Source organism: Trichoderma breve, chromosome 1 (assembly GCF_028502605.1).
Source record: "Trichoderma breve strain T069 chromosome 1, whole genome shotgun sequence".
Taxonomy (NCBI): Eukaryota; Fungi; Ascomycota; class Sordariomycetes; order Hypocreales; family Hypocreaceae; genus Trichoderma; species Trichoderma breve.
In genome coordinates this window covers 2,781,945-2,792,694 of record NC_079232.1, presented here as the reverse complement: position 1 = coordinate 2,792,694, position 10,750 = coordinate 2,781,945, and the positions used below count along the sequence as shown (strand labels likewise).

General features: G+C 51.8%; 3 protein-coding genes across 3 annotated transcripts; 2 read left to right on the top strand and 1 right to left on the bottom strand.

Annotated features, from left to right (window-relative positions):
- On the top strand, window positions 1–1,944 carry T069G_00869 (ferric reductase NAD binding domain-containing protein; the record flags this gene model as incomplete). Its single annotated transcript, XM_056168079.1, has 4 exons — window positions 1–179; window positions 308–469; window positions 535–1,412; window positions 1,469–1,944. The coding sequence occupies 4 exons, from the start codon at window positions 1–3 to the stop codon at window positions 1,942–1,944; spliced, it is 1,695 nt and encodes a 564-aa protein (XP_056033395.1).
- A 1,434-nt stretch (window positions 1,945–3,378) lies between these two features.
- On the top strand, window positions 3,379–4,419 carry T069G_00868 (dihydroorotate dehydrogenase domain-containing protein; the record flags this gene model as incomplete). The annotated part of the gene is made up of 1 exon (XM_056168078.1): window positions 3,379–4,419. One exon carries the CDS (start codon window positions 3,379–3,381, stop codon window positions 4,417–4,419), a length of 1,041 nt encoding a protein of 346 aa, XP_056033394.1.
- A 410-nt stretch (window positions 4,420–4,829) lies between these two features.
- On the bottom strand, window positions 4,830–7,859 carry T069G_00867 (major facilitator superfamily domain-containing protein; the record flags this gene model as incomplete). Its single annotated transcript, XM_056168077.1, has 4 exons — window positions 4,830–5,454; window positions 5,527–5,554; window positions 5,630–7,496; window positions 7,548–7,859. 4 exons carry the CDS (start codon window positions 7,857–7,859, stop codon window positions 4,830–4,832), a joined length of 2,832 nt encoding a protein of 943 aa, XP_056033393.1.
- Between the last annotated feature and the right edge of the window lie 2,891 nt (window positions 7,860–10,750).

The following is a 10,750-nucleotide window of genomic DNA, read 5'->3' as shown; positions in this document are numbered from 1 at the left end:
ATGGCTGGCAGCGCCGCATTCGCACACCGTGAGGAGCTTAATCATCGACAGATGTACGCATTTATCGGTGCGATAGTCGGACTCGCGGCGATCTTCATCTTCTTCCACCTAGGACGACGCCTTGCGCAGAAGTCGAATATTGGAAAAAAGGGGGTTTCAGCTTTGGCTGCTGTTTCTCGGTAAGTCTGCGCACCATCGCTGGATGCCTCGACTTGCCATCGTGACCGATCTATGACGACAAGCTGCGAGTTATGAGAAGCAAAAATTCAGCATCAAACGTTGTAAGGAAGCTAAGAAAGTAAAACAGGAAACCGCGAAATGTTCTTCTTCGTACAGCACCTGGTCTGCCCTCGCGAGGGCATGCCATCATCGTCTTCTTTTACCTCGCCATCAACATCATCGTTACCTTTACCGATATTGACAATTCTGTCATCACGATGAATTCCAACTTGGCCGCACGAGCTGCATGGTATGTCCTATCACCAACACGATCTTGCTTTGCTTCTTGGCTTTAATGGGCTGACTCTGGAACAGGATGGCGATCGCAAACTTGGTTGTTCTCATCTTCTTGGCTCTAAAGAACACTCCGTTGGCGTTCCTCACAGCTTGGTCGTATGAGCGTCTCAATATCCTCCATCAAATCGCTGGCTCCACTTGTATCATCTTTGTCATCATCCATGCCAGCTGCTACTCGTCCTACTTTGGGTTTGCGGGAAGAATCTCGGTCCTCCGGGAAGAGAGCGTGATCTATGGCGAGATTGCCGGCGCCTCCTTCTTCATCGTCGGCTTTGCGGGAATGGTCATCCGTCGGTGGTGGTATGAGCTCTTTTACTATGTCCACATCAGCTTCTGGATCATTGCCATCGTCATGGTCGGCCTCCATCAACCCAACTTTGGCGAAAAGATTGTCTACGTGGTGATTGTTACCGCCGGCATCTGGGTGCTCGACCGACTGGTTCGCGTGACTCGCCTTCTGATATACAGCGCCAACAACTCTGCCGTTCTTACACCTCTGCCAAACGGTGGCACCCGAGTGACCCTTAAGAAGGCTCCCTTGGGCGCTGTATCGGGGCAGCATTGCTTCCTTTGGATTCCCTCGATTCGAACTTGCGAGACACACCCCTTTACGATTGCAGCCATGGATCCTCTAGAGTTTGTTGTGAATTCTCACGATGGCTTCACACAGGACCTGCATCAATATGCCCTGAAGCATCCGGGGACAACGGTCAAGGCCTCGGTTGAGGGATCATATGGTACCCTGCCTGACACTTCTGAATATGACAGAGTCGTCCTGGTCGCCGGCGGAAGTGGTTCAACCTTTACATTCGGAATGGCACTCAACATGCTCAAGAACGTGGCTAGCACGCAGCTGGAGAAGAAGATTACCTTTATCTGGATGGTCAAATATGAGAGTAAGTGAATCACGGTCTTGAAAAGTGACGACATGGGCTAACGAAGATATTGCCAGGTCATCTTAAGTGGTTTGCCTCTCACCTCGACACTCTCGCAAGGGACTCCCGTGTTGAACTCGAGCTTTACGTCACCCGATCGTCGGAAGAGAAGGAAGATAGCGAGACACGCCCCGAGTCGATGCCCGTCACACCATCCTCCGAAACCGATCTCGAGAAGGCTGTCGGTACTGTGACGGCTCAGCCTCTTCAATCTTCGTCTGAAGAGTCCGTTGCAGAGGAAACCGATTCAACACAAAACGCCGGCCCCGTTGAAGTACAGACACACGCCTATCAGAGCTCCATCAAGCGCGGCAAACCAGACGTTGCAGTTTTGATCCAGAGCATAGTTGCCGAGACGCCAGTAGAGAAGCGTGTGCTGGTATTGGGATGCGGACCTGACGGCCTCATGGCAACAGTTCGCAACACCACGGCGGCATGCATTCGATCTGACGGGCCTGGCATCGAGCTGCACTGCGAGCAATTTGGTTGGTAAATGCTGCCGCGGGGATATCGCGTCTTTTCTTTTCCGTTGTCCTATCCTGTTTCTCTGGATCTGTAAAAAGTTTTCTGGTTGATTTCTTCTTTTTCTTGTCACATTTACCAGCATTTCCCGGTTTCATTGTGCTCATAGCTTCTGGAGTTTGGTCGTTTGTTTTTTGCATTTGAGATCGAGATAGGGATACCACGGATGCTTCTTCATCCGTCTTTTTGGAGGAAACGGGTTATGCATTATGCCTTGTATATAGGTCTTTCTGCTTCTGCATATAGGCGAAGCATGTACATATCGCCACGAAATATATTGTGCCTTGTTACGCAATGTCCTCTTGAACTAGTTGGTGAAAGAAACGTTGGCCATACGCATCGGTGAATATTTCCTATCGTTGTTGACTTGCCGCACCGGTCAACACCAGGTCGAAGCCTTATATCATTTCGTCGAGAGCGGGCCCTTTGTTGCCTTGGTGAGTTATGTTCTCCAGAATCAGCTCTCATGAGTGGACATTTTACGCAAATAACAAAGCATATCGCACAAATCATGCAAAATCGCCGTTTCGAGGGAAACCAAGCAAGCTTGTGGTAAACATCCCGGGAGAAACAGAACAAGCAACACACTTTGGGGGTCAAGTATATAAGTACGTACGGACTTATACAACCCCAATTTAAATCCGGATTTCCGTCCCTCCACAATCCAACAGCATACCAAAAAACATTAACAAAAATGACCAAGCTCGGGCTTTTGCCAAGCGAAACCTGGGGGAAAAAGCAACAAATGCTCCGAAGCCAAGATGGGGGATTATAAATGCTTACTTTACAAGGTGCGTGTGCTGGCTGGCCCCTCTCCGGCCCGCGAACTCCTTTTTTTCCAGAAAGTCTCGTGGTGTAACGCCAAGGGGGAAGGTGAAAATGCGTGTGTCTCGCATTACCATTGCCAGAAGTGGTAAATGTGGGTAAAAAATTGTCGAATCTGGGGTTCGGTTGTTAGTTGTTAAATGGGGGTCCGTTGTTGCGGTATTGTATTTTAGGTTTGTCAGATTCTTGTTTTGTTTCTTGTTTAATTTGTCTTGAATATCAGATTTCATTCTTTTTTTATCCGCGTCTGTTTTTCTTTTTCCGTTGTTTTCTTACGTACGTGCGTATAAGACGCGAAAGGAGGTACTTCATTCTTGTTTGACCTCGGCTTCGCTTAAGCGGGACGGACCGTGTTCGAGGTTGAAGAATGTGGGGTAACCTCATGTGTACGTACTCGTTCATGGCTGTAGATTCTGTATCTTATCTGATTCCCCACCTGTGTTATCAGCTTCAATATCACCACAACGGTAACACAGCTATGGTTTTACAACAACCACATAAGAGCCAACACAAGACATCTTGCATAAATAAATACACACACACATACAAAAGCAAATAATAATTACCCAAACAAATAAAAATGCCCCCCAAACTCTCCTTCCACCCGCCCCTCCTCAACACCGCGTCCCCCTGGGCAACCTCCCACGCCCACCTCGCCGCCCTCCTCCGCTGCCCCTCCGTCGGCGCCGTCACCACCCGCACGAGCCTCGTCGCCGGCTTCCCGCACACCCCGGACACCCACCGCTACGCCCTCTTCGATCCCGCCACCGGCGCCGGCGTAGGAGCGGCCACCTTTTCCGGCCCGCCGGAGGACTCCAACGACAACGAAGCTGGTCGTCCTGATTTAGGCACTGACAAGATCCCGCTTGCATCGCTCAACACGCTCGGCTACAGCCCTCTCCCGCTATCGGAATATCTCTCCATCATATCTTCCCTCGCAGATTCACTTCCATCTTCAACCCCGCCAAAAACAATCATCATCAGCGTCACGGGCTCTCCCTCCGAGATCCTCGCCTGCCACACCCTCATCTCCTCTCATGCAACCTCAGTCGCCTTCCCCCTAGCCATGGAAATCAACCTCTCCTGTCCCAACATCCCCAATCTCCCTCCACCTGCATACTCTCCCTCCTCACTATCCTCCTACCTCGACATCCTGCCCTCCGAATCCACCATCCCTATCGGCATCAAGATCCCACCATACACTCACGCCGGCCAATTCGACGACCTCGTATCCTGTCTCATCGGCTCTGAAACAAACCATCCGCCAGCCTCTAAGCTCAGCTTCCTCACCGCAACAAACACCCTCGGCTCATGCCTCCTACTCGACCCAGACTCTTCTTCAGACGATGCGCTACTTCCAGGAGGAGGCATTGGAGGCATGGCCGGACCGCCTCTGCATCCCCTCGCACTGGGCAACGTGGCGACACTGCGACGCAAGTTTGATACCGATCCCCGGTTGGCGCACTTGGACATCATTGGAGTGGGAGGAGTCTACGACGGACAGGGGTATAAGAGAATGCGCCGTGTGGGAGCCATGGCCGTGGGAATCGCAACGGCCTTGGGGAGACAGGGCGTTGGTGTCTTTACCTCGATTGAGAAGGACATCAACTCTGTCTGGTAGGACGGAACATTATCATCATTAGACATAAGAGATACATACATATACATCAAAGACTACAGTTACACAGTCACCATCAACAGTTTCAATGTCAAGTAGATAGATATGGGTGTCATATAAACACTATCTACACCATCTTCATCTATGCCCACGCCAAGCTATTGTATAAAATTGTACAGTTATTTTTAAAGCCTCCAGGTCTGTATTCTCACAGACGATATCCATAAACCAGCCTCCGTTTGAGATATGGGGTATAATTTTAGTCATCCAAGCCACCAGCAAACACCAAACTCCGGCCAATAGGCAAAATTTGTTGCCACATCATATATACAACCAAGAAAAGCAATATATCCAAAAGAGAAAAAGATGGAAAAAGGAAAAAGGAAAAAGACGTTGCTTGCCCGCCATAGTCTCTAAGCGTCGATGCTGCCTTCGCTATGTTCTACTTCGAGAGTAGGTGAAGACTTGCGTCGAGCCCCGTTTAGTTTTGCGCCCAAGCCTTTAGTAACAATGTCCAGAAATCCACGATGAGATTTTTCCGCAACTCCGGGTTCTCTGAAAAAATCAACAGTAATAGTAGCAGAGTCGGTACCGCGAGGCTCCGGTTCGGCAACCACCACATCAGCAAGCGCTTCGTCCATGGGACGCCCCCCCTCCTTGCGCAACACGCGGCGTGATGGACGCGGATCCACCATCAGGCGTGCATCTGTGACGTAGGTAAGGAAAATCGGCAAAGCCATCATTGCCACTTGCATGGCTACAATGAGTATAAACGCCGTCTGCACAGTGCCGCCCCGTACAATAATGCCGTACATGATAAAGGGAAAAAATAGAGGGCCGGAAGCACCCATGGTAATAAAGGCGGCCGCCCGTTTGGTTCTCCTGCCTTGGCCACGCATGCCAATAGCGAAAATAAGGGGCCAAATGGGGCCTTCGCCAAAGAAAAACAAACAAGCAGGAATAAATAACAGATTTGGGTTGGAAGGCTTCAGGAGGACACAAAGGAGAGCCGATATGAAACAGAGAATGATGCTGAAGCTGAGAACAGTTCGTGGCTGAGGCAGCCGAGAATTGTTAACAGACAAGTAAATGAAATATGCTGCAGCAAACCGCGAGACGGCGAACACCGTGTGTCCAACTGTCAAATAATCAGAGAGAGAAAGTGTGAACCCCATAGGATGATCGGGATCAACCGCAGCCCCAGTGACGGTACCGCTTGTAGCCTGCATGCCGGACTTGGGCTGACCAGGTATAATAGAGACGAGCAGACTGTTGAAAAAGGTGCTGTTGCTTTCTTGGCCACCCACATACATGTACTGGGCCATGACGGCTAGAATGAGACTGATGGTTCGCAGCTGCAGACCACCGATGCTCTTCTTACACGGATCAACAGGCAGCAGCTTGGCCGACTCCTCAAGCTCGCTGTCGCTAACCTCGGGCAACGGCATGTAGTAGAAGAAAAGGGCGAGCACAACGCACAGCAGAGTGATGCCGAGGTATGTCCACTGAACATTAATCAGCGTGGTACTGCTATTTCGGCCACTCGGATCAACACTGCTCAGCGATGTGAAGAAGACCTTTTGTGCCAAAAGGCCGCTGAGCACGCTGCCGACGCCCTGTACGGCTTGCGCCAGCATCAGGCGAGTCTCGCCGTATTGCTGAGGCCCACAGAGCACCATGAAGGAGTTGGCAGCAACTTCGAGCACCGAAAGCCCGAAGCCAACGACAAAGTTGCTAAGCATGAAGCCACCAAAAGAATTGGTCACGGCAGAAGGCCAGAAGATGATGGTGCCAGTGCCGTAAATGCACAAGCCAGTGATGAATGTCGCTTTGTAGCCCCCAATGTTTTCGTCATTCTGCCGATGGCGCTTGGATCGGCTATGTTCGTCCCGTCGCAGAATCCACTCACCAACAAGTAGAGGACCAAAGAAGTAGCCGCCGCCAAAATAAGCACTCGTCAGGCCGATCGTCTGAGCTGTGCTCATGTGGTTCACCGCAGCAATTGCATTATTGAGCGTGTTGAGCAATCCGTACGAAATACCCCACAAGAAGAAGAGAATGGCCACAATGGTGCAATACTTCCAGGATTCCTTTTTGTTGGCTCGAAGCATGCTCTTGGGCTTTGTCATGTTGACGAACCCAAAGTATATGCCATTCTCGTAGGAATGGTCGGTCGAGACCGTATTAGTGGTGCGGGAGCGAATAGCAGAACGATTGGCAGAAGAATTGGTCGGGGGGGCGAGATGGTCTCCAAGGGTCGTCATATCGGGAGTGGTCAAAAACTCCATGGCACTCATGGGCGCATCTGGACCAGGGCTGGCGTGTTGTCGGCCCCCAAGGGCACCGTGGGCAACGGGTTCCGGTTTGATCACCCCCGATGCGTTATTGTTACCCAGTGACTGGTTATCAGAAGGTCGCTGGCTCTGGCTTTTATCACTGGTAGTGCTCGGGCTGGCCCTGGTGCCATTGCCATTCTTGTTCTTGGGGTTGTAGAGCATGGAGGGCAGAAGTCGCAGAACAAGAGGTTTCAAGGTAGGAATGCAGGCGCAAGTTGTACCCACATTGACCTCAACGGCGCTCCACATGAGCGCCAGTGATGCATTGTAGGCAAAGTCGGCTTGGCCGCCAAACCTCGAGGTAGGATCAGAGGTGATTCCAGTAGGAACGTCGGCGATGGCCTGCTGAAGGTAATAGATTCGGACAACGTCTACGACGGCAACGAAAATACCAAGTGTAAAGGTAAATACGAGAATGGTCTTTTGCCGCGAGGGTAGCCGCATGCCAGTCAAGACAGGGATCGGCAGCGCAAGAATAGCAAGGTCTGTAACAATGTTGACGGGAGAGGAACAGATGAATTCGGTGAGGAGGGGGATGCATTTCGTCGAGCCCTGATAATTTGCGTTCCAAGCAGCTTGTACAGGCGTACACTGAAAGATATTCATGAAGGTGAGGACAACCCCTGCAATGTTGACAATGATGAGAGTGAGCCATGAAGCGAAGCGCAGGACCATCTGGGTGTTTCTAGCCAAGCGTAAGTAGAAGATGAGGATGCTCGTTTTCGTAGCCATCAAGGCCGGATTCTAGCATCTTTAGCAACTCGACCTCGCAAGTGAAGAGGAAAGGGGGCTTACATAAAGAATAGAGAAGACATATTCGCAGCGGCGAAGAGTGGGTATTTGCGATGTAGGGATGTCGGTGTCGTGTTTTCCGAGTCCGTTGGCGACGCCGAAGCAGATGGTGAAGGACAAGAAGAAAGAGATGAGCCACGCTAAGAGGATAATTCTATCGTCCCAAGTGAATCTCTTGACGATGAAGTAGCGAGAGATCATGCGCGCGAAGACGAAGACCGAGGCAAGGACCAGAGTTGCTGTTGTGACGGCCAGGACGGCAGGCCCACGATTTGCTATCGAACCACCAGGTTCTACATCTGAATCTGAATCCATGACAACCGTTTCGAGGAGATGGACATTGGGAAAGGTAGGATGGGTGCGATGCGATCAGAGTCTTGGTCGGGATTCAATATCCAAGTCCAGAGGAGCAAAGAGAGAGGAAGAGAGAGAGAGATGGAAGAGAGAAGCCTCGCGGGTGTAGTTGAGAGGCTAATAAGAGTCGAGCATCTGGCAGACCCAAGAAAGGAGAGCAAGATTTGTCAAGCTAGGTATCTGGCCCTGATGCGGAGTGTGCCATTGCCTCGCGCCCCAGGGGGAGGGGATTTGAATCTAGATCTCGGCTGTCGTCTGGCTTGGAGATTCGGTCCAGCGGTGCCAGCTGTAATGGGATTACTCGAGCCGTACTTGGATAGGATCTGAGTGCTACCAGGACAAAACCAGCAGGTTACAGGCAGCAGAATGGAGCAAGCAGTGACAAGTGATATGCAGAATCGTGCCAGACGGAGACTGAGCGGTGCGGCAGCCGGGAGCTGGGCGAGGATATACGCGAAAAGGCCAGTCGGCCAGGGCCGTCGAGCTGCTTGACCGCAGCGCAAGGCTGCTGACCAGGGCTAGTATAAGGAGAATAATTATAGCGCAGGCAGTGAGATGTGATGGGGATTGGGGGCGTGTGAGCTGCGGTGGTGCTTTGTCATTGTCAGACGCGAGGGCATCGCATCTTGGTCACGACACGCTGAAAGATGCGAGGAAGAGAAGAGACGGCCGTTGAACGAGGTCCGGCAAAAAGAAAAGTGACGCTTACCGGGCCGGAGAGAAGAGCTGGAGGCGGTACTCGTACTGTACCTGCACAGGCACTTGGGGGAAGATGTCTGGTGCCAGACGCAGGTGGCGGACTTGCGCTTGCCCTCGAGTCTGCGCTGAAAGCCTCTGATTCCTGCAGGGTGCTGCAGGGTACCTGGGGGATACTTGGGGGGTGCTGGTTCTCCAGGCCTTGTACAGTACAAGGGCCAGCTAGCGGTTGGCCGGTACCTCGACAGCACCCAGGCAACAGCCGTGCTTTCCCTGCGCTTAAATGTACATCAAAGTACCCACCCCAAGCCTTTTTGGCGAAGGGTGGATGGGTCCAATTCTCAGCAAGTCCGAGCAAGGTACTCCCATGCAACATACAGGGCAAGCTCTGGAGCCATTTTGGGATTGGAGACGGTTTTGTTGCATCATGTTTTTGACTAACACGATGAGTTGTATTCGATCTACGGAGTACCACTACTAGCATTACTCCGTTGCAGAACTAATAATGCTGCTACGAGAGACTAAAGGTAAAAGGCAAGCTTCATGGTTGTTTCTCAGCTGGTGCTCAGTCAATCAGGATCGGGAAACTCGTGCCTATTCTTCCCCCAATCCTTATGCCGGAAGAGCGACATCACCACACACACATCCATATCCAGTTTGGACACCGAGCCCTTATGACGCTACTGGCACACACACTGGCACTTGACTTGCATATAGAGTACGGGGCACTGATGTTACCCCAAAATGCCACAGGCACAGGCTCAAATGGTTATGTGCAAACATGCGCATCCTGCAGACGTGGAAGGAAAAATTTCAACAGCGGATGGGATGCAACGCAGGTCTACAGTAGTGTGGGAATTCACTAACAGCTCCTCCGCCAGTTCAACGACATACGCCACTCAAACCCGCGTAGACATAGGGCAAAAGGGCGGGCGGCAGCAAAGAGGGGCTGGCAAAGGGTCTTGGATGGCGGTATGGGAGCGGATCCCCCTGCGAGGCGCATCCAGACGCCGGGTTTCAACTCGTCCTGAAGCCATCGTGACAAGTCGGGGCAGCATCTCTCGCGTAACGGATGGGGCTTCTGGCTGGACATGGAACATGGCAGCTCAGCCAACAAGGAGACAAAAGCAGAGCAGGCACATGACAATGGTGAAATGGCGGATCGCCGGGGGGGGTTAGACTCTACAAGGTTTGAACGTCGAATCGAGGGCTGTAATTGAACACATTGAATTGCAGACGAGCAGCGCTAGCCGCCAGGCCAGCAATAGACGATACAACACAGTACAGCCTTGGGGTGAAGTACTGAGTCGTTTGAGGCTTTATACCTGAGAGAAGAGCGGTAGGCAACGCTTCGGCCGGGTTATGCAGATTGACTCGGTCGTCATTGCACCCTCATGTTAAAATCAGTAAGGCGCGCAAAGCGAGCAAATGGGAACAACTCGCATACACTCCGGGCATGCCAATGGGCCGAGAATAGAGCCATTGGGTGCCTATACCGGCTACGTAGGAAAACCGACGGCTGAATGTGGCAACGGCATATGGTGATTGTGATCCTGAGGCTGTTGCTAGCACCGGCCTAACAGCAGTTGTGCCTGATTCCGGGGTTGGTTGGTTGGTTCCATCAATGCTTTGGATCGATGCTGTTGACAGTAAGGCATCTACGAGTAGGCATGTACGTACACCGTGTTCAAGCATGCACGCAGCTATTGATGGAGAATGGAGCACCTTGTATCCGCATGGCATGTAAAGGATAACCAGAAGAAAAACACAGCGATGACGGAATAGATTGTATGCGGCTTCAAGCTTATTGAAATCGTAGCATCTGGTGAAGACCTGGGAACTGCCAAAGGCGGGCGGTTGCTGCAGGATCTGAGACCAACATGAAGTACAGTACCTGCAACGGCGGCGGCTCCCCAGAGTACCTGTACCAATGCATCACCGCATGTCGGACCGTCATTGGCGAGTCACGCACGGGGCTCGTCCCGCGCTCTCAGACACCAGGCGGCAGTGGCACAGGTCTCACAGGGGAGGATACGGGCACCGAAATGGTGGGTTGGGGTTGGCCCGCGTACAGATGCAAGTACCTCTACCTCTTGCTCAGACACACGCAAAAAGATGCAACGAGCCCAGAAAAAAAAATCACCTCAACGGTGCGA